This window comes from Lutra lutra, chromosome 2, assembly GCF_902655055.1.
Source record: "Lutra lutra chromosome 2, mLutLut1.2, whole genome shotgun sequence".
Taxonomy (NCBI): domain Eukaryota; kingdom Metazoa; phylum Chordata; class Mammalia; order Carnivora; family Mustelidae; genus Lutra; species Lutra lutra.
Genome location: NC_062279.1, coordinates 112,833,083 through 112,855,610, shown reverse-complemented (window position 1 = coordinate 112,855,610; position 22,528 = coordinate 112,833,083). Strand labels below are relative to the sequence as shown.

The 22,528-nt window shown below is 38.2% G+C and overlaps 1 protein-coding gene across 18 annotated transcripts in view; it reads right to left on the bottom strand.

Moving 5' to 3' along the window:
- The window catches only part of ANK2 (ankyrin 2), a 235,435-nt gene that overhangs the window by 44,698 nt on the left and 168,209 nt on the right, over positions 1–22,528 (bottom strand). For 9 of the 18 annotated variants that reach the window (XM_047718259.1, XM_047718267.1, XM_047718260.1 and 6 more), the window contains 4 exons: positions 16,844–16,946; positions 16,090–16,193; positions 4,462–4,686; positions 1,689–1,843 (listed from right to left, as the gene is read on the bottom strand). In XM_047718259.1, the coding sequence (XP_047574215.1) occupies positions 1,689–1,843; positions 4,462–4,686; positions 16,090–16,193; positions 16,844–16,946 (587 nt within the window). Of the gene's footprint in view, positions 1–1,688; positions 1,844–2,842; positions 2,942–4,461; positions 4,687–10,969; positions 11,006–16,089; positions 16,194–16,843; positions 16,947–20,869; positions 20,882–22,528 lie in introns of all 18 variants that reach the window. The other 9 variants (XM_047718254.1, XM_047718258.1, XM_047718262.1 and 6 more) reach the window with 4 other exon arrangements.

Below are 22,528 nucleotides of genomic sequence, written 5' to 3'. Positions count from 1 at the left end.
CAAATCTGTCCTCTACTTGCTTCACATGAGGGAGAGGAAATGGCTTCTGGATTCCTTTTCTTTGCAAATTTCAAAGTTAGCTCAAAAACCAGTTACTGCAGTTTTAAGAAGAAACACAGCCTTTTCAGTTCTCAGGGCAAGAGTACAGGGATAAAAATCTGTCCCCTAAGGGTAACGTTTGTGTTTGTGTGTTTATTCTAGTGACATGGTTGTCTCTGAAAGAGTCAGATGTTTAAAAAAAAAAAAATCAGTGATTATGAATTCAGGGTTTGAGTATTCCTCTGAAACCATTAACTTACCAAAAATATCATCTACTGTCAGGAAGATAGGATAATGGGCTCTTTGTAAATTGCATTAGTGTAGATATCTAGGGCAATATGAAAATCGGACTGGTTTAAAAGGCAGAAAACTTGCACTAAGGGGATCACTGAATTTTCAGGGATCACGGAGAGTTGTGGACTGGCAAACACTAGCACATACATACAAAAGAACACATTTCCAAGCACAGAGAACATAAAAATATAAAAATCTGATTCTTTGTTTTAAAACAGGTTTTATACACCTATGGAGAGTTAAGGACAAGACGCCAGTGCTTGTGGCAGTGTTAATGACCGGTATATCTCAGAGGAAAGTATCCTAAACCTAAATGCAGATAAAGGAAATGGCTCCAAGAAACAGAAGCAGTTAAATATTGCATGGAACAAGCTTTATCAGGAAGAAGTCTGATCTTTCAGTCGTCCTTATAAAGGACTGACCTATGCATCCAGAGGGCATAATTTTCCATCAACCTCTTGGGTTATTCCACTTTATTCCACCTCAGCAGGATGCAGAAACAAATACTAAAGCGGCTGCTGTTCAGCTACACTTACTATTCGGAAGCCACACCTGAAGCTTCTGGCTGTAGTCTACAAGCCTGGTAAACTTGACAAATTGCCAGAACACTGTGTGTCCAGTTCTGTACCGCTCTTGGTGCTTAGGCAAAGAACTTGCCCTATTTGTGTAGTTACTTAAAGTGGAACCATGGGGTGCCTGGGTGGCTCAGACGGTGAAGCATGTGTCTTCAGCTCAGGTCATGATCCTACAGTCCTGGGATCGAGCCCCACACAGGGTTCCCTGCTCCCCACATAGGAATTCTGCTTCTTCCTCTGCCTCTGCCCCTGCGCACTACTCGTTAGTTCTCTCTCTCTCTCAAATAAATAAATAAATCTTTTTTAAAAAACAAAGTGAAACCCATCTCCTGGTATTAGGCCTGGAACTTCATTTTTGTGCAGCCTAAGGAGGCCAGACAATGAGCCAATTCCCTTCAGTCACACTGAGATATTTCAACCTGTGGCTAGATGGCGCAAACTGGATTTGGGATTTACGGAAATCAAAGTCCCAATGGGGGGGGGAAATTCTTAACTCTATGTGTAGGTGTGTATATGAAATTCTACCCTGGCTGACGCCTTGCTTGAATTACATGTAGAAGTTTGAGTGAACTTAATTTTCGTTATCTCCTTAATAAAAAGTTTTAAAAGGAAATCATATTATCCTCTAATGCACTAAAATAACACAAAGACCACACATACCTAAGCCCGCTTCGCCTCCCCGCCCCATACACATACACACCACCCTAGGTCATCAGAAAGCAACAGATCATTTTAATTCTTCCTCTTTAGAATTCTCTTAAAACCCTTAATACAAAGTACCTTCATCCATGCCATTAAGGATTTCATTCAACTCATCTTCAGTGTATTCACAGTAATGCTCTTTCCAGCTGTCCCCGTTCTCACTGCGCAGGACCACCAGTTCCCGCTCCTTTCCTCGAAGGGCAGCAAAATGGGGGATCTCCACGATCACAGGCCTGACATAGCAAGGCAGAACATTCAGTGTGGACAAGAGCTGACCAACAGCAAGACAAGCACCTTGACTCTGTCTGTTGCAAAGTGACCTGGAATTGTTCTCTTTCTTGGGACGGGGCATAGCAGGCTGTCCTCCAGAGCCCACTGGCTAGGAGATGGTCACACAGTAGCACTCCACCTCGAGGGCACCAATCCTTAGGGACATGCTGCTACCTTAAGCCAAATAATGTTTCCCTGTGAGTGCATGTGGCATTCTGGAACTTCTCCTTTGATCAATGTAAGTATAACACATTTAACCAAAAGAAATGTGCATGCATATCCATGATGTGTGCCAATCTCCTAAAACATTTTCTACAAGGTGCAGATGACAAAATGGTTTGAGAAGGAAAATGGCTCAAATGTTGCATAATTTGATGTGTTGTAAATGAAAAGATGTCAGGAAAGTTAACTACTCAGGAACTAAAGAGACATGCACTCATGGTTTTTTGCTTTTTTTTTTTTTTTTTTTTTTCATTCAAGGGAACAATAGGCATGTGTACACAGTGTGGCCCTAACTGAGCACCTCAGCAGACAGCCCAATTGTGTCCCATGCCTATTAGACTCAGGATCCAGAACATGCACAGCCCTGAAGTTTTTAGGTCGCATTCACTTTCAAAATTTATAGAGACTTTTGATTTTTCAGTCCAGGTTGCTTTGATACAGACTTTGAATTTATTATAACAACATCATAACTAGCACAGAGTACAACTAGGCAGATCTCATGCTTTAAACGAAAATGAAGGTCACAGCACTTTAAGGGAAAAGATATAAAAAACATCACTCAAAAATAAAAAGTCACATACCACAAGGGTCAGAAATGGTCCACTAAAGATAGGTTATACAGAATTTAAATCATAGGGAGGGACATGTCATGGGCACAATGACAAAAAGAGAAATCATATTGCAGAAGGAGGAGAAGAATGGGGGCCAGCAGCCATCAATTTGTTTTAAGTCACTCCTACCCAAGGAATTTGGTTCCAGGAGGCCCCAGCTGAAGGATGCGGCTGACCAAACTTTCTCCCTCATTAAGTGGGGGAGGAGCCGTTGGCAGGTGAAGTTTACTGAGTACATCCAAAGCAGCAGTGAAAGAAAGAACATAAGTAAGCTTCAGGTATTGTTTTCCACAGAACCCCGGCGTCACCGGCTGATCAACAGGGTGAAGTTTGGTTTCACACTGCGTTTGGTTCTGCCCCCTCCATTGTCACAAAGAGCAAGGAACTGAGACCCAGAGTGTACAATGGAGGCGAGTGGAAGGAGACACTTAGGTGTTGTTGGATCTGTCCCTAGTTACGTTCACTGCCAGGGCACGAGCCAAAAAAAATAAACAAAAAATGTGCTCCACAGGAAAGACAAAGCTGTTGGGAATATAATAAAAACTCTGACTCTGTAGAGAGGGCAGATGTTTTCATGGATATTCCTCAACAGATGTGAAGTTTAGTAAAAAGCCTAAAACTACGTGGGCATAAGGGAGGGGAAAGGGCCTGGTACAGAAGATGAAAGGGATCGTTGGGCAATTACTCCAACCATACTGGCATTTCCGATGCAACCCAGAACTTCACAGGCTCCTTCTAAGTCTCTGGTCATTTAGAAGGACATAGGAGGTGGCTTCTATAATTGGGGAATACAGACACCCCTTTTCAGGTGTGAACATAATTTGCAGCAACCTGTTAATCATTTGCTCCAAATTACAAGGCTTTAGAACGTTTCCTCCAGGTTCTAAAGCAAATCCTCTCCCCCAAACGACACTGGCAAAGAGTTCATGATTAGTAGGATTTTCTCCCAATTTTTGAGCACAAAGACTTGATACGACAAGACTTAAATACAATTGATTTGTTTCAAAATATTTTGAAACTTGTCCCCCTCCAAAACTTGATCCTTTTGTTGGTTTTCAGCAGTAGCCAGTCATTTCTTGGCACATTGAGACACCACTTCATATATAATAGCAGTGGTACAAACAGAAGGAAGAAATGCCAATCCCTGCTCAAAATTGCTAAAATGAGCCTGGCAGAAGTTGGTCTTGATTTTGTTGTCTTAATGAAAACTACAACTACAGAGACTGTTGGTATAATTTTAAGACTCAAGATAGCAATTTTGATAACAGAAACGACACATCAGAGGGAGTAAATTTTTGGATATCTTATAAAGACAATGCTGCTTTCCAAAGATAATCGTTCTGTTTTGTAACTACACAGGACTTTAAATGTATGTTTGGAATAGAGTAGTACTTTTTCTTTAGGACTTTACCATGTGAGTCTCAGAATTAAGAACAACAACAACAAAAAATACCTACCATCAGTTAAAACATGATTATTCACATTGGGAGCCTAGAAGCTATTGTCCCATCCAAAGAGAGGGAATCATAATTCACCTGAATGTCGAACTCATTAATGCCTTACAACAAGAGGCATGTGATTGGAGTCAAGCACTGAGGTGCTACTTGCCATTTTTTAAATAATTTTGCAGGGGCCAATCTTCTTTTATAATGTTATCTACGTACCTTGTTTCATTCCATCCTAGTGATCTCATGTAGAGGACACAAGGTCATCGGTGACTAAGTGGGAGGTTTAGCAGAAACCCTTACCCAAGGAACTGAGCACCAGAAGGTCCAACTTCGATCAGGCGACTGGCCAGGCCTTCTCCTTCCACCATTGGCGGCATTGTTGCCAGTCTATGGCGTTTGACCAGACGGCAGGTGACTCGAGTTGGGGCAGTACATTTCCGAGGTGGAATAATGATACGGAGCCCGTTGTGTCTGCATCCTCGCATAGCACCACCTCGGGCATCCACCATAAAACTAACCAGGAAACTAAAAATTAAAATAGAAGATGAGCTGCGTTTTGAAATGCTGGAAGCAGACAGTAGAGCTTTGTCAAGTAATTTTTTCTCTTAATTCTTTGTTCTTTTTCATTTATTTGCATGGTGGCACACTATTTGTCCTTAAGAGTTCTTTCACTTTATACCAATGCCTTTATTTCTGTTGTGTGGTTGTTTTAGCCTTTGCATTCTTTTGATCTGTACCTAAAGAATTCTGCTAGTTTTTGTTGACAATGGTGATATTAAATACAAACTGGGCATTAAAGATCTGTCCAACTGACTTAGGAAGTGGAATAAAATTATATAATGAACACTGATGAGTCTTCTTTCATTATAAATGCAAAGACCTCTGCTTCTGTCTAGGTGTGTCCTGAAAAATCCACATGCTGAAATAATGTAAGGATAGAGTAGAGAGGAGAGACCAAACTACAGTTTTTCTAAACTAATCCAACCTGACTTTTCAAAATTGTATCTTGTCCAACCCATTTTAATATAATTCTAGGACTTAAAAAAAGATCCATAGGCCTTTTCCCAAGACCAAGCTCATGTTCACACATCCTGCTCCAACATCATCTCACCCAGGATGCAGGTTATTAACTTACTGCATTCTCATGGAGAAGGAAAAGCAAAAATTAATTGTTTTAGATAGAATCAGCACTGGTTGACATGTACTTTTTCAGATCTTAAGTAGGAAGCTCTCTGCCATCCTGGTCTAACTGAAGCAAAGATGGGGTGGGCAGGAAGTGGGATTATAAATCCCCCCCACTCTGTGTTTTGAAGTGAGAGACCCTGGGCTCATGCTGATGGAAGAGATCTGTGCCTCATGATTTCCCCCAAATTATAGTAAATCTCAATGTGGAAAATCACAGCTAAAAATTTAGAAATGTAAAGGCTTCTAGCACTATTATTTTGTTATTTTACTAAGTTAATTGTTCATGCATAAAAGAACTATAATCCGAGTGACTCCTTGTTTTAAGTGTACCAAGAGAAAGGATTAGTTTTAAACTTTCATGTTATCTCTTGTGTGATGGTCTTCATGGATCCTGATAGAGTTTAGTTTGACTTCTTTTCACTCTGATAGTCCTAACACTCATTAAAGTCTTGGAGGTACTCACTTCCTCAAGGAGTGAAAATTAAACGAGGCAATCCGAGTGTTGTACACATATACACAAAGACACAAACGAACAGTGTATATACCCTTACACAGATTACATTATGGTCTATCCCAATTTTCATCGCATTTGCAAGATTTTATACGCCAAACAAAGAGGAAAGCAACATAGAGGTGTATTACGGATCTACTTGAGCTTAACCAGCCCAAGAACTACATCAGATTCGCCACGTGTAGATATTGCATCCATGACAACATTTAAAACATTTGGAAGATATTTTATCCAAGTAAGTTATAGGAAAGAAACACAATACATTGATGTTATTTTTAGACAAGTGATGAAAAATATGTTAGCATCTTCTTCATCGCACTACACAGAACTCATGAAGCATGCTATTAAACAGAAATCCTGTTGCTAGTAATAAAAATGGATGCAGAAGAGCCGGAGTGCCTTCCTGAAGCCCGTCATGCAGAATGAGACCACGAGAAGAGCCGTCACCATCCTTCCGGCATGCAGGAGCCAGCCTAGAACTACCATTCACACCAGCCTTCTAAGTTTTTAGCATAGGGCAAAAACTGGGGAGTATAATCAATGGTTTAGTACTCAAGAGTGGATGTTTCTGGTCTTTATTAAAACACAATGAAAAAAGGTTGGTTGCTTTTCTTATTACTAGTCTAAGTATGAATTCTTTAAAAAAAATTCTATTAGTTTTTTAAAAGGTAGTATTACTCAAAAGGTTGGGAAAAAACTTGTAACACTTCTAGATGAATACAAAAGTTTCTTCTCCATTTTATTTGTTTTGAATGGACTAGGCTATTAATGTCAATTTTTATAAAAGCTAGGGGCAAAGACACTAAGTTTTGATCAGTGCTTCTCGAGATGCATTTCAGTATTTCCGACTTTCCCTAATCGTTTTTTCATCTTTTGATTACTTTCACCACTGATGAACAACACAGGGACTCAAACTCCTAAGAAATTATTATAATATATCTACTCAATTTTACCAGTCTTTCTACCTTTTGAAGGCATTTAGGAAGCTTTCACACTTATGTTATATGCTATTGTGTTTCCATTATATTTATTCCAGTGATGACTTATGGCCTATATGATGTCCTCAACTAGAAAAACATGGAGAATGACTTCTAGGGGTGCATCTTCTAAAACAAGTGAGTGACAGTAGCTATGTTCTTAGCTGTAACAATGTTTCAATAACTACATGTTTGATTCCTTTCTCTGATTTTGTGTCACTGACCGTTCCTTTTGAAATCCTCTTTTGTTCTCATTTATTCCATAATTTCCCTTTCCATGTCTGAGAAGGATGCAATGTTTGTTACCCTCCTGTTGGTGGGTACCCTGCATGGAACTAAGGATACTGAAAGTGAAAACATAATGGTTCCTGCCAAGCAGCTCTTACTCAAAATTACTTTGCTTCCTGGTCAATAAGTGAATTATGACCACATAAAGGAGCCATGTAAGTACCATACTGGCCATGACCTTGTTCTTCCGATGTTCCCCCAGCACCTAGCACAATGTACATGGAGCACATAGTACGCAGTCAATAAATAATTGTTGAATAATTGAATGAATGGAAGAACGAAAAGAGCAAGTTGTAAGAGGTTGTATATATTTATCTCTAATACAGAGAAAAGGCAGCAAAATTGAAGGTAATTTAATTGTTTGGTCTCTAGACAGCCAATCCAGTCAGAACTCATTCAAATTACTACACTCTGATATTTCAGCTCAAAAAATAGCAGAATCATTGGGAAGGACTACACTCAATGTTAAATATTCTTCTTCTACAGGTCTTTTCCTGCTCCCAAATAAGAGACCTGATATGAAAAAAAGAAAAAAAGAGAGACTCAATATGTTTATTTCCCCTGACAGATGATTGGTAGAAAATGGGAGCAACCAAAAATCAAGAGTTCAAATATAACAGGAAACAATTCCATTAGGAGTGAAAATTTCATGAAGAAAGAAAAAAGGTTGGAAAATCAAAATAAAAGAATTTAAAGACTGAAATCTGCAAGTAGATATATTTAACTGTAAGAGTCTCAGCATTCTCTAGATCTGGAAAGTAATACTTAAATACTGCACCCAATCACAGCAAATTGGGAAAAGAAAGGTGCCAATCTGCATAATTCAGAGAAAAGAAAAATCACATTTCCAAAGAAAACAAGCCTTTGTGTCTTTCTCAACTAACTAAAGGAACTAACAGTCTAACAAAAGTGACAAGTTTTAGTAAGAGAATTGTCCTTAGCCAGAGAAGAAGGGAGAGTAGAAGGAGCGGAAGGGAGATGGAGGAGAGGAGGAAGAGGCAGTGAGAGAGAGTCAGAAGCTGGAGGGTTGAGAGGAAAGCAAAAGAGAAAGCGGTCAAGAGAGAAACAGAAAGGTTAGAAGAAAGAACTGAAAATTAGTTGTCAAAATGAATAGAAATGTTTATAAGTTCAGCAAGAAAATACTCCATAGAAATCAGACTCAAATAATGTAATTACAGAATAACAACTAACAAAAAAGCTGAATATGCAGAATTGTACACTAAAAGAATGATTTGTTTCAAATAAGAGGGAATAAGAGAAATAATGATTCAAGTGCTAATGGAAAGTCTTTTAGATAAAACATGCTAGTCAATCCCAATAGTCTATAATATACAACTGGGTAAGCATTTGAACACTTTTATTAAAAACACCAGAATATCAGAAGGTTTCACAATTTGGATAGGTGGTAGAATTAGTAAGGTTATTCTGCGATGTAAAAAACAGACTGTAACAGGCCATTTACTTTTTTGTACCACAGGAAAGTGTCCAGGGCTGGAAGCTATGAGTCATGAGATGAATCAGCTCACATACTAGAGATGATTAAGTAAATATGATTTTCTCATCTCTTCAGGAGATTATAAAGGGGACAAGATAAACCTGCAAACATTTGGAGATAAACGGAATTAAAGTAAAAACATGTAATTAAATACGTCCAGAGGAAATGATATATGTAGGGACTAATGCTTAGCTTTGCTGTTTGTGAGCTTGAAGAATGAAGCCTCGTCTGTCGATGAGGGAGAATCATAATATTACCACTAAGGGTGCAGTGAGGATTCAACCATGCATGGGAAAAGCACTTAGAATTCAATAATAATTCAATAAATGCTTGTTCACATCACTTTCCTTGCCCTAAACCCAGATGATTTTATGTGTTTCAAATGTCTTAAAAATTACAGTGAGATACAATACCTAAAAAAGAAAGAAACTAACTTTTATCAGATATCTAAAATGAACTGGGAACTTTGCTAAAGCAGTTTAATGTGACAGTGGAATTTTTACTAGTTTATGAACTTCACTATTTAAGTAAGCTATAAAGGTACTATCATCACAGAGCACAAAATCCGGCAAGTACCATGCTCTCTCCTGGACGCCAGCTATCATTAAATCGATTTCTGTCTTGAATTGTTGCTGTGACATCAAGCAAGTCACTTCCTGTCTTCAAGTTCTAATTTTCTCATCCACAAAATGAGAGACTTTGGCCAAATAAACTCTATGGTGATCTGGTATTAAAATTCTATGTGCCATTTCCTGTTAACTAAAGTTAGGAAACCTACTGAAATGTTTCATGACTGTCAGATGCTTTGTAAGAATTTTTATTTGGAAAATAAACTGCTTTTACTCCAAGAAAAATATATTATTTTGCTGTACGGTTAAAACAGTCAACGAACAGTTTTGGAGAAAATATGTACACACATTGCACTCAACACTGACTGAAGACTGTACAGACAAAATTTATAACAGAATATACTCAGCTTTAATTGCGTATCTTACTCTCCAAAGGAAATTCAGCAATCATGCAAAATAGAAATTCTTATTGACGTTTTTCTAAATTGTGAGAATACAGTGTTATCACAATTTAAAAAGAATAAAAAGCAAAAGCAGTCCACCATTATTATGCAGATGATTTGCCTGCAAATACACAATTTGATTAGCTAAACAGGTACATGCTTTCAGAGGAGGCAGCAGAAAACAATGATTCTGGTTTTTTGAGGACAGCGTCCTCCACCCCAAAAGTTACTAATCCTTAGGTTTACTTTTAATTTGTCCAGGACCATGGGGTGGGGACAGGGAGGAGATTACAGCATTCAGAGTTAGTTATTGGGTGAAAATAGGGGGGAAAAAAAGTCTTCAGGGTGCTTCAGTGATCCACATACACATAGCAAGAGGACCTTAAATTAAATCTGATTCCTGGGTTTATGTGAGAAAACATCACGAGCTCTTTCTCCTCTGTAATTCCCTTAATTCTTTCCTCGTCCTCTGAATTCCTTAGACTGAAAAACGGATGGAAAATCACTTTGAAAAAAATTGGCTCTAGTTTGTTAAAATCACCAATTATTTATTATCCACTGTGTTCATGTACAGAGACATAATATTTAGTGTGTGTTTCAGAAAAAGTAAAAGGAAGGATACAAAATTTCCAAAAGTGGAAAATAAAAATTGTGTTATCTGTAGATGATCTGTAGCATCATGGTACATGACTGTATAATAAAAATACTAGCATCAGCAGTCTGATTAAAAACCTTTAAAAATAACCTTACTGAAATATAAAGAATAGATATTTTTAGAACACTGACTAGCATCACCCTATAGCACAATTTCCAAAATAGCAAAAGGTTTCACTTAAAACTGTAGTAGCAAGGAAAGGCACTATTAATAAACTTTCAGCCTTTGGGTCACCTAGAATATAGCTTAAAAAACAAACAAACAAACCCTGCTAAGTGACACTTAAAATCATAACCTTTAATAGAACTTTAAAATAGCTCACCCAATTTGCATAATTTCCAGAAATGACATTCTTCAGCTCTATGGAGCACTTTTTCTCACAAAAAGAAATGGAGACATGGAGACCCATGGCCAAAATAGGCTTTCACAGTAGGTCTACATTAATTTTGGTGCAACCCCGCCTGATTTCCAAAGAGGTAAAAAAAAAAAAGTACCCACTTTCTTTCCGCCATAGAGGAAGGGAATTCAGCAATGGCCACGCTTTGGAGAATATAAATCTGTCTCTTTCTCTGGCTAGGTATCTTCACACTAAAGCATCCTGAGATGGGGTATATGCAGAAGGAGATGGTGAAAGGGGCAGAGGGGGAGGCCGCATGGTCAGAGAAGGAATTATGCAGAAGTTCACCTGCTGTTGTCACGATCAAGACATGGAGAGGAGCGGCTGCAACAGAACAGATACTTCAGCACAGAGAAGGAATGGATAAAGTGAAATATAAAGAAGGAAATCAGAAGTGACTTTCAACTGAAATATATTACTTATACACCAATACAGTATTCATCGAAAAAAAGATGGAAATACAAATGAGATATAGTTCTATGCAAATGCGGAGAGAAGAGCAAGGTATGGGGGTTCACGGTGACTCCCAGTTGAGGGACCTGGGGATATGACAAAATCGCTGGATTTGGATTTGTGGCCTTATTCAGTACTGGCTAGGGGAGGCCATGTGGCCAAGTTTAAGGGTCTACAAGGTTACAAAACATCAAGGGTTCTTACAATGAACATCACAGAGTCTTCTATTTGATGGGCATAGTGTGTCTCCAAACTTTTCGCTCATACTTTTTTTTAATACTTTCAAAATAATGGTAATGCCCTTTTGGGCTTCTACCAAAGAAAGGCAAACAAAAGGGGCACAATTTAAAGAATAGCCTCAATCACAAACAGTAGCATTTACTCTAAGGTAGAGCAGGTAACATGAATTACCTACAGTAGGTAACAAAACACTATGCAAACAAAGAGTGCTTTTCTTAAGACTTTCATTCCCTGCTTTGTGCTTTGCCGTCCTCACTAATCATATTGTCTAATCCCACTTCACAGTCCTTTCATGCCTCTTCTGCCCAAGTCTTCTCTTCTGCAAAACCCTCCCTAAGTTTTCATACGATTCACTTGCATTTTCAGCACTTGACAATATACAAAAGGATACATGCTTAATGGACCAGAAATCCAACCTTACAAAACAGTTGTTTTGACATTTAAAAAATAATTTCCTTGGGGTGCGTGGGTGGCTCAGTTGGTTAAGTGACTGCCTTTGGCTCAGGTCATGATCCTGGAATTCCCGGATGGAGCCTGGCATCAGGCTCCCTGCTCAGCAAGGGGTCTGCTTCTCCCTCTGCCCTTCCCCCTTTCATGCGCATTCATTCTCTCTCTCAAATAAATAAATAAAATCTTAAAAAATAATAATTTTCTTCATCCCAAGGAATTTACCTTCCTGTGCCTTAAAAAAAACTAGGGTGTTTGAAATACATAAACAACTAAATTAACTGATCTAGGTATGTGATAAATATTAATACTGTAAAATGAGAAACAGTCTTGACTTTCTTGAGGTTCTAAGATCAACTTCCACTATTTGAACCAACTGGCTTCACAGGTTTTTTTTAAACTGCTTTTATTTTTTTAGAGTAGCTTTAGATTCACAGCAAAATTGTCAACATGTTTTTATGAAAAAGAAGTCCTTTAAAAGATCACTTTCTTATGGACTTCTAGTTACTATAATATTTTGTAACATAACATCATGAAGTAGCATTTAATTGTTGGCACTTGGCTGGCATTAAGGAACTATAAAAATAACACCACTGAAATAATAACATTTAAAAGGAATTACAAAACTATTACTAGAAATTGTGCCTTTCATTTGTTAATTCATTATGCACGTCTGAAATGGAGAAGAATTATAAAATTCAAATTCTTGCCCAAGCTTATGTTGGTATGATCATGACTGGGATGCTAGAAATGACTATTGATTAGATTGTGAATCAGTAACACAATCCAAAGAACAAAAACAAAAATTTTTACTGTCAGTCTTTCTTTGGACAGATGTTGGCTGTATATATTGGGCAGAACAGATTTTTTTTAAGCACTGATACCTACTCTTTTGTAGTCATGGACAATTAGTCATTGGAAAAATAAAATTACTAATACTGCTTATTGGTAAAAGTTGTGTCTTCAATTTCTCAAAAATCCCTTTATGGAATCAAATAGAACATTATACACAAACTCAGTAGCATGTGCATAAAAAAGCTGACTTTGTTATCTCCTCTAAAAATCATTTATTTCTTAGATTTTGGGCAGATTTTGAAGTGGCTTAGGAATTCTCCCATTTAATTAAGGAAAAACATAGTTCCTTAAAAAATACATAAAAACTACTACTACACAGGTGTGTCATGTATAATGAACAAGTTGAAAAAAAGAAATCATTATTAGATGATATTATGAAAGTTATTCATATACTTTAATATCATTGTAGCTTTCAAATACCATGACACTCAAAATCCTTGTGTTTTCAACATAAGTATTCATCCCATTAGAGTCATCTGTTGCACTGTGTTCAAATTTTAGAGGCCCCACTAGATGACAGATTACCTGATAAAAATAACAGGTTAAACGTTACTATTATAAATTGTACTATAGTGGTGTTGTCATTTAGAGGATTCAGAATACATTCTGCTTAACTGATTTGGAATTGGTGAAGGATCTGGAAGATGTATATGAGGGCTGTATAAATACTAATGGCTATAATCTATTGAGTACTTACTCTTTCTAGGAAAAATTCTAATTATTTAAGAAGCATTTAATCCATAAACCTCCTCTATGAGGTCCATAATATAACAAACTCAGATATTTTACAGAACCTGCCCAATTTCACATACTGAGTGTCAGGGTCAGGATTGGTCTAACCCCAAAGCACGCTCTTAACCACCATGTTATCTCTCTCCCACGGATCATCTTCCAACCACAGAGAGGTGTGTTTCTTAAAAGTAAGGGCTAGATCTTGCTTATCTGTTTTCCTTACTGCCCAGCACAACGTTTGGTACTTTGTAGAATTCAACAATGTGGGAAGAACAAATACGTGAATGGAAGTGATTAAAAAGAATTTTTTTTGAAAGAACTAGGTATACGTTAATTACCTAGATCTCCCCAATAATTGAGCAAATTTGTTCCTTTCTAATGGTGTGGCGAATACATAAAACACACATATTTGGACTACTGGTGCTTGTAAAAAATGCCAGTGCTAAGGCCCCAGCAAGAGAGATTTGGTTGTAATTGGTTTGAGTTGGGGCCTGGGTATATTTTTTAAAGCTCCAAGGTGATTCTAATGTACAGCCAGAGTTGAAATTATTTATAATCAGTAGTCATGTTTGAAGTTTATAAAAAATTTGGTGTGTTACAGATGAAGAGATTAAAGACCCTTATCTCAACAAGTAGTTAACTTCTAACCACTGGATGCTCTTACTGCATCATTAGCAACTAGAATTGCTTATGCATTTATCTAATTTTATACAATCAGTTTGCATATTGATATACTTAAGCTGAGTATGTTATTGCCCTTCAGCAGTTAAAAGATTCTAAGAAATTCCTTTTTTTTTTAAATTTTATTTATTTATTTGACAGAGAGAGATCACAAGTAGGCAGAGAGGCAGGCAGAGAGAGAGAGGGGGAGGCAGGCTCCCCGCTGAGTGGAGAGCCGATGCGGGGCTCGATCCCAGGACCGTGGGATCATGACCTGAGCCGAAGGCAGAGGCTTAACCCACTGAGCCACCCAGGCGCCCCAAGAAATTCCTTTTTTAAAGTAAAGTATTTGGGGGCGCCTGGGTGGCTCAGTGGGTTAAAGCCTCTGCCTTCGGCTCAGGTCATGATCTCAGAGTCCTGGGATCGAGCCCCACATCGGGCTCTCCGCTCAGCGGGGAGCCTGCCTCTCCCTCTCTCTCTCTGCCTGCCTCTCTGCCTACTTGTGATCTCTCTCTGTCAAATAAATAAATAAAATCTTTAAAAAAATTAAAAAATAAAAAAATAAAGTATTTGTTTTGAAAACTGAAGGATTATCACTTAACACCTTGACTCTTGCAAATTCAGCTACTGATAGTTAATCACACTTTGCCTAAAATAATCTTGTCACTTCGTAGGTTCGATATAGTCTTCAAATATTTTATTATGGTTTCTAGATTCTATTATCCTCTGATACTGTAGGTCCAAGCCTCTTTTCCCCTTAGGATGGTTGAGAAATTCAGTAGCATAATGCAATGTTATGCTTTTAGAATAATCTACAGATGTCAGATTTTAATTATTTCATTTTATATCTAAAAATATGTTAGTAAATTTGGATGAGGTTTAACTTGGTTTTTACTCCCTTGAAATGACTCTTGCATCAGGATACTGGCCTTTACTTATTTAACAAGGAAAAGAGTATTATGATTAATTTCAGTATCTGTATGACTAATTTTATATTCTAGGAGCCTATAGAAGAAAATTAGACTAAAAGGTCCCAAATTTTCAGTGACAAGTATCTTTAAATGTTTTTCTGAGAAAATATTTTAGAATAATAAAAACAAGAAAGGCTCTACCACTCAAAATAGTTCTGGGGATTATGGACAAAGAGTTTGGGATAGTAAGTTAAATCAAAGTACTGCACAGATAAAATAAAAGTGGGGCTTTTTAAAAAGGAAAATGACAGTGATTAAGTGAAAAAAATTTTCAAAGTTTATATATAATAATAAAATTACTACATAGATTGAAACTACCAAAATGTCAGGGAAAACCCAATTGTCAAGAGGGTTACAATTTGAAACTCCTTAAGAAAATTATTTTCTGCATAATTGAATTCTTACACCTTACAAACCTCTTTAAGTATGTTTAAAATTATTAACTCAAAGTCTTACTTTTTCATGAGTTTATACAAACAGGCAGCATTTCTTTAGTAGTGATATACATATTACCTGGATGACTTTTAGAAGGTGGCTGAGAAGCTAAGTGGTTATCTTTTTTGACATATCCCTACTTCAAACAGCATATGAACTCCTCTATATATTTGTGTGATTCAAACTTCCATAATCATTATTTTAAATGCACAGATATGTGAGAAAAGGCATTTATTAAACTAGTCAGGTAATCTTAGTACAAAGAACTTTCTAGAAACCAAATGATCCTGCTCCTCTTTCTAAGGTGTCTTTAAGACAAAATGTGTACAGTAAGGAGGCCACTGGTTTATTCTGGTTAGTGAGCAAGCTGTCTGATGCAATTCTACTAGTTATTTTAAAACAACAGTCGTTTTTCTATGCTGACTTCAACCCTTTTTGCTGGTTCATTTGTGTAGGTAGAGTCCACACTGGATAAAACTTTGTTATTTACAAGTTTAAACAAAGGTCACTTCCCCTGTAAGCTAGCCATCAGCTAAAGCTACTGGACAAAGCTGTTATTTTCACGCTCATCTCTTTTTACCTCTTGATCTGGATACAGAATATTGATTTACTCACCCTGAATGAATAGGGCTGGAAGAAAGAGCCACGTTGTCTAAGTTCTCAGTGCCCCAGCTGAGACGGTAAGAATTCCTTTCTGCCTCCTTGGCTAGAGTTGACACCTAAATACAGAGAGCACTGGATTTAATAAAAATACTTTCCTTCACTTAAATAAAATATAATGAACTCTAAAAAGTGGTATCACAGGAAGGTGATATTACCATCTTTTCATTTAAAAGTATAAGACCGAGGCATTAAAACGTATCTTTTATAACACATCGCTATTTAAATTATACTAATGACGTAAGACCACATTTGTGTAATCGTCTTGGCAGAGAGCAGGTATTCCCATCTACTTCTCTATATCCAACCAGCCGAAACTGATAAAAATCACATCTAAGATTAAAATATCCCATAACAATCTCTAATGGTTTTCTAATAACAGATAGCAATTTTAAATACAAGGTATATTTTCACAGGTACCTTTCACTTCCTACCTTCAATGCACCCTATCTCACTTTTTCCTTTACCAGAGATTTTTAGAAAGACATTCATTTTCACATCTAACCTCCACAGAAGAATTCAGTCTAGCTGAAGTAACAAGCAATGTATAGATATCACTTGAGAAAAGCCCTCCAACTCTTATCCCAGCTTGTCAACTGAATTAAGACGATTTCTTTTCAGACAAAAACTTTCTCTGGACATTTCCAGCAACAGGTACTGTCAGAAAGCTCTCTGGAAAGCTGAAACGTCAAAGTAAAAAGTCACGTACCTGGTGACTGGGGATGACAACTGTGTCGTCAATCATGGCACTGTCCCTCAGGTAAGAGGCATGGCTCAGGGTGTGAGACCTGTCGGAACTGAAGGATCGGAGGCTGGTAGGTTGGCAGGAGGCCATGGTCATATACCAACAGCAGGAGCAGGGTTGGGAGGATGGAAGGATGAGCCGAGCAGGAGAGTGAAAAAAGCGCGCTATTAGCTAACAGTGCAACTTCCAGGGGGCCACAAATTGCAACCATGGGAGAAGGAAACACAGGTCTCTGTGTCGCCCTACCTCTCTGTCCAACAACTAAACGAACACATCTTTTGACTGGTTCCTAGCGCTCAATGGCAAGGGCACAAGGGAATCCAGAAGTTAAAATTTGATACTTCTAATCTGATTTATTTTCTCCCCAGAAATGTCTGAAACCAGCAAACTGTAGCTCACTTACTGCCAGGACCAGAGATTCACACAGGAAATCATGCCAGAATAGACTGGTTCAGTCTGTGTTAAACGTTAACCTCCCTGCAACTAAGAAAAATATGAGGGGCGGGGGGAAGGAGACCACCCTCAGAGAGCACAGAACGAAAGCGCGGGTTTCCTCTTCGCTCATTTTCCATTCTCTGCATGCCTCATTCCCCTCCTGTCCAACTGCGAGCGAGCGACTGCCCGCGGGTGCATTCCCCTGGAAGGTACAGAGTGAAATGAACTGCAGCCAGAGGCATGCTTCCTGCGGAAGTGGAGTTCCTCTTGTTTGTCTCTGGTGTCTCCAACAACGCTATTTCAAAGGGCAGCATTGTTCCCTTTGCACGTCCTCTGTGTGGTGAGTGAGGCACCAAAGAGTGCTGGTTGCTGTGGCAATAAGACGCAAGAGCGCAAGAAACGGAGTCTAAGCGCCAGCCCAGGACACAGACACATCTGTCAGCACAGAAACAAACTGCCAGAGACACAACCGAAAACGAGGCTTGGCTTCAAATGGGATTTAGGCCTTGGGAATCAAGGGTTTATATTTTGGATACGTCAGAATTTCCGAGTTCTGAATTACAGATGCAAATGTGATGGGCAAAACCTGACATTTGCATAAGTGCAATTCATTCCTTCCTAATCAATTTATACGATCAAATGACAAATAGACTGATGTCTCACAGAAGCTGTATTTTATTCGTATTGGTCCAGGAATTAAATATCCACATTCAAAATAGTAGCCCAAAGCCCATAGGGGAAAAGCTATGCAAGCTTTCATAATATTTATAGAAGCAAAGTTTCATTTACTTTCGGCTAGTGGGTATTTGGCCAGTGAAGCACTGTAGAATTATGGACTAAGTGTCAGATTAGCATATTTCTTAGTAGAAGCTATTTTCATTTTTCAAATACACCTAATATTGTAACCTGTATACTGTCATTTTTATGAGGTGTCAATATAGTGAACTTCCATTATCTTTGAGGAAATCATCATTTTGGTAGATAATTCATAGTAATTGAGGGCCTTCTCCTTCCTATTCTGCTGTAGTTTGTTTTTTTTCAAATAAATATTTTTTTAAAATGTTTCTAATATTATTATTTTTTATTTGAGAGAGAGAGTGAGAGAGAGCATGAGATTCGGGGAAGGTCAGAGGGAGAAGCAGACTCCCTGCTGAGCAGAGAGCCTGATGTGGACTGGATCCTGGGACTCCGTCACCTGCGCAGAAGGTGAGGTTGCCTAACCAACTGAGCCACCCAGGTGCCCCCAGCTGTAGTTTTTATGTCCCCAAAACAGACCTGGAATATTAGAAGGCAAGTGACATGAATTAAAGGAGTTGACTGATCCTGTACAAATCTTTGCTTATAATGAAATGAAATCTAAATCTAACTTGGTAACTCACAATTTTATGTTATACAGGGTCTTAGAGAAGACTGAGGCTCTGGCAGCCAAGGCTGGGGCCACCCAGATGCCTTTGTGTGCCCAACCGCAGGGGTTTCAGTCCTGGCAGCCGAACGATATTGGGGCTGGTTTTAAATTCTTTTTTTTTTTTTAAAGATCTTATTTATTTATTTGTCAGAGAGAGAGAGAGAGAGAGCGCGAGCACAGGCAGACAGAGCGGCAGGCAGAGGCAGAGGGAGAAGCAGGCTCCCCACAGAACAAGGAGCCCGATGTGGGACTCGATCCCAGGACCCTGGGATCATGACCTGAGCCGAAGGCAGCGGCTCAACCAACTGAGCCACCCAGGCGTCCCTGGGGCTGGTTTTACAGGTGTGCAGTTGGGTTTTGATGGTGCACGTCATAAACAGGCTGCAGGCTGCTAGGACCGACTTTGGCCTAACCTCGAATCTCTATCTGTGGCTTGAGGATTCAAAAATCTAAACTGTAACTTTATACATGGAAAGGTGCTAAATTGATGGGGATGAACAGTGCAAAAGGAGCAAGAGGCACTGAGGTATAGGACTCGACATGCCCGCTCACAACAGCAAGTAGAGACCCTGTCACTGACGTAACTGTCTAGTGACGTAACTGCCACCACTGCAAAGGTCTAAACTTGGCAAAAACACAGCCAGGTCCCAACCGCCACTTTTGGGGAGAGACCATAGCTGGGTGGATGTCTGTCTCTGTAGGAATGAGGTATGAAAGAGCTCGTTTGGCTCCAAGCACAGAACTGTATTTTGCAACTAATATGCCAACAATAAAGGTGGATTTTTGATATTTATCTACCTGATACCCAGGTCTCTCTCTCAATTGGTTTGAATCAGGAGGGGAAAAGGGGTATTGGTGTTATTTTTTGTCCTTGCTAAAGTCCCAACAGGAAAGAAAGAAAAGAAAGAGAAGGGAGAAGGAAAAAAAGAAAGAGTTGACTTACAACCAAAAAGGAGATTAGGGTAGAGAGAGAAAAATATTAGGATATGGAGACAGGGAGTGAGAAAAGTTGGAAAGAGAGGGAGCAAGGGAGAAGGAATGAATTGGAACTATGCCTAACTATCTCTACTGCTGTGTTACTGGCTTCCTGTTTACTGCCTTCTAAAATGCTAACTGGATGTTTAATCAATTTTATAGATTCTAACTGCTCTTTTCTCTGATATACAGAATTTACTTAAATAAATAAAGTTAGAATATTCTAGCAGTAGAGTAATTACTGTAATGGAATAATGATCAGCAGAAACATCGGGAATAAGTCAAGTCTCTGGGTAAAAAATTTTCTATCCTGACTTAAAACGTTAGAAACAAGGTTAATTATTTTATGATCCAATACATTTCTTTTTCATTAAGTCAGAGGTCATCCCATTCAGTTAATAAATTCATAATAACACATATCTATAGGAGTATAAGTCTGTATGTGCTGTTCAATGAAGGACTGTGCCAAAAGTTATGGTCTTAAATTTTAATTCTCTGCACTATAGTAAACTACTTTATGGACACATAATAGGTAGTCTGTAATTTCATCAAAAATGTAATAATCACTATCTTAGTAAGCTGTGGTATTAGAGGTTCAATTAATGAAGCTTTTGAACCTTATTAAACTAGTAAATATCTAAAAATTTCAATTGCTTAATGCATGGAAAAGCTTCTGTGGCCCATTGATACTTAGCATTTTACACTAAATTTAATTTATAAGCAATAATAAAATGGTCGTCAAATCTAAATAATAAGAACTTGGATATATTTTTATCAATTTACATTAAATTGTTCATATTTTTGTTCTCCTGCATTCATGTAAAATTTAGGCATCAGAATAGTTTTTCTACCATCTCCAACCATACACAGACTTAGGTTCCTTTGGGGAAGCCATGCTAATGTTTTATCAACCACAAGGTGGGGCTGTGATAGTAAAAGTCAGGCCAGAGTCTTGTCACAGACTTGTATTCTGGTAATATATTCACCCTTCTAGCTCAGTTGTCCAATTCAATAGGTAAAAATCCTAATTTGAGAACAAATCCATAATTCTAGAATATAAGCACCTCCTGCCAACACATATACACACACACATACTACACACATTGCACAGTGAGCAGGGAAATGTGGATGTATCCAGGAAGTGTCACAGTGTTTTCATGCTATTTAATACCTACCTGGGCATGGTACTATTGAAAGCATACCAAATAAATAACGAAAAGTAAAAATGGTTACCAAAAAAAGAAAACTCCCATTGAATTGCATAAAGAAATTAAAAAAAAAAATCAGTGAAACAAGAAACCCATGAAAATGAGATGTTGCTTATAATTCCATGTTGGAGATCATGAATACAATCTGCGGTTCTAGAAATGCTATGAGGACCTGGAGAACAGACCATGGTTGGTTTGTTCCATACACCATCTTTACATGCTGGTAAGTGTTCAGTTTAAGCAGAATCATCAAACCATGGACCCTGTTTTATGGAAAGTATTGTTCTAAATCTTCCATAACCTAGTACTTTCAAAGAAGGAAAAAGGATCAGATCAAGAACTTAATAAAACAGACCATGCTGGAAATGAAGGGTTTTTTTCCCTCTGACAGTGATATGATTATTTATAGATTATTATGACTTTGTTTAAGGCCATAAATTTCATGTTCTCCAAATTTGAAATCTTGTCTTAGAAATTTTAGATTGTGATGCCTCAGTCTATCTGTATGTCAGAACCCAGTATATAAAAAACCGGACCCGTCACTAGTCCCCCCACTCTCACCTCAAGTGGCTCCCTCTTCTGTGACTCTTGACCCCAAGGACCACCGTCCATCTACGTCACTGAAGCCAAAGGGTCAATCAAACATTCTTCCTCTTCTTCACCCATCCCATGAAATCCATCACCAAATCTGGCTACTTTTACCTCACAGATATGCTCTCAAATTTGTCATTTCCCAAATTCTCTCCATGATTGCTACAACTAAGGTTAAATGTCAAGTCTTCTCTTAACAGCTTCAGCTAATATTCCTGTCATAGTTTTTCAGATGCTTGTAACTGCCAGGTTTGGCCCTTTGACAATTCTCTCTAAAACTTATCCTTTAAGTGTATAGTCAGAGGGAGCCATCCAAAACGCAGATAAGCTCTCCCCTCCTTCTCACTATGCTCTACCAAAACTGTGCTGTTCCTTCTCTCATATACCATGAGGCTTTGCTTATGATCTCATTAAGGCTTCAAATGCCCTCCCCACCTTTTCCTCACCATCATTACTCATCACTTTGTCTCAGTTTGGGCTCATCTCCTCTAGGAAGCCTGAGCCCTGGGGCTTTAGTTATACTCTGTGGGTACTACTGGCCTAGTTTCTCTCACATCCCATCAAAGTATGATTTTAGCAATCAAATCCAGTCATGTCTGTACCTCTAGCACCTACCACAAGGCAGCCCAGAAAGGTACTTATTATATGCACACTGAATCATTAAAAAAAAAAAAAAAAAGTAGGGAAGAGGCATCGATGTTCATTGGAAAGCTCCAAGAAAAATTTGCTTTTGCTAATTATCCACTTAGAATTAACTACACTTTAAGGTATATATTTCTTAAACTACAAATATGTTAACTACAGCTTAGAATACAGCCAAGATTAAAACTACAAATCTAAGATTACTGACTAGTGAAAAACTTGACACTATACGGACAACCATATGTTAACCTAAATTGGCAGTCAATCTTTTGATGAAGTACCATGGAATGTTCTCATTCAGCTTGCCTCAAAAAATAACAAATACCAGTTGGGTTAGTTTGTAATAATCAGAAATTTTATACTGTAGAATATGACATAAACCTCTTCAGATTT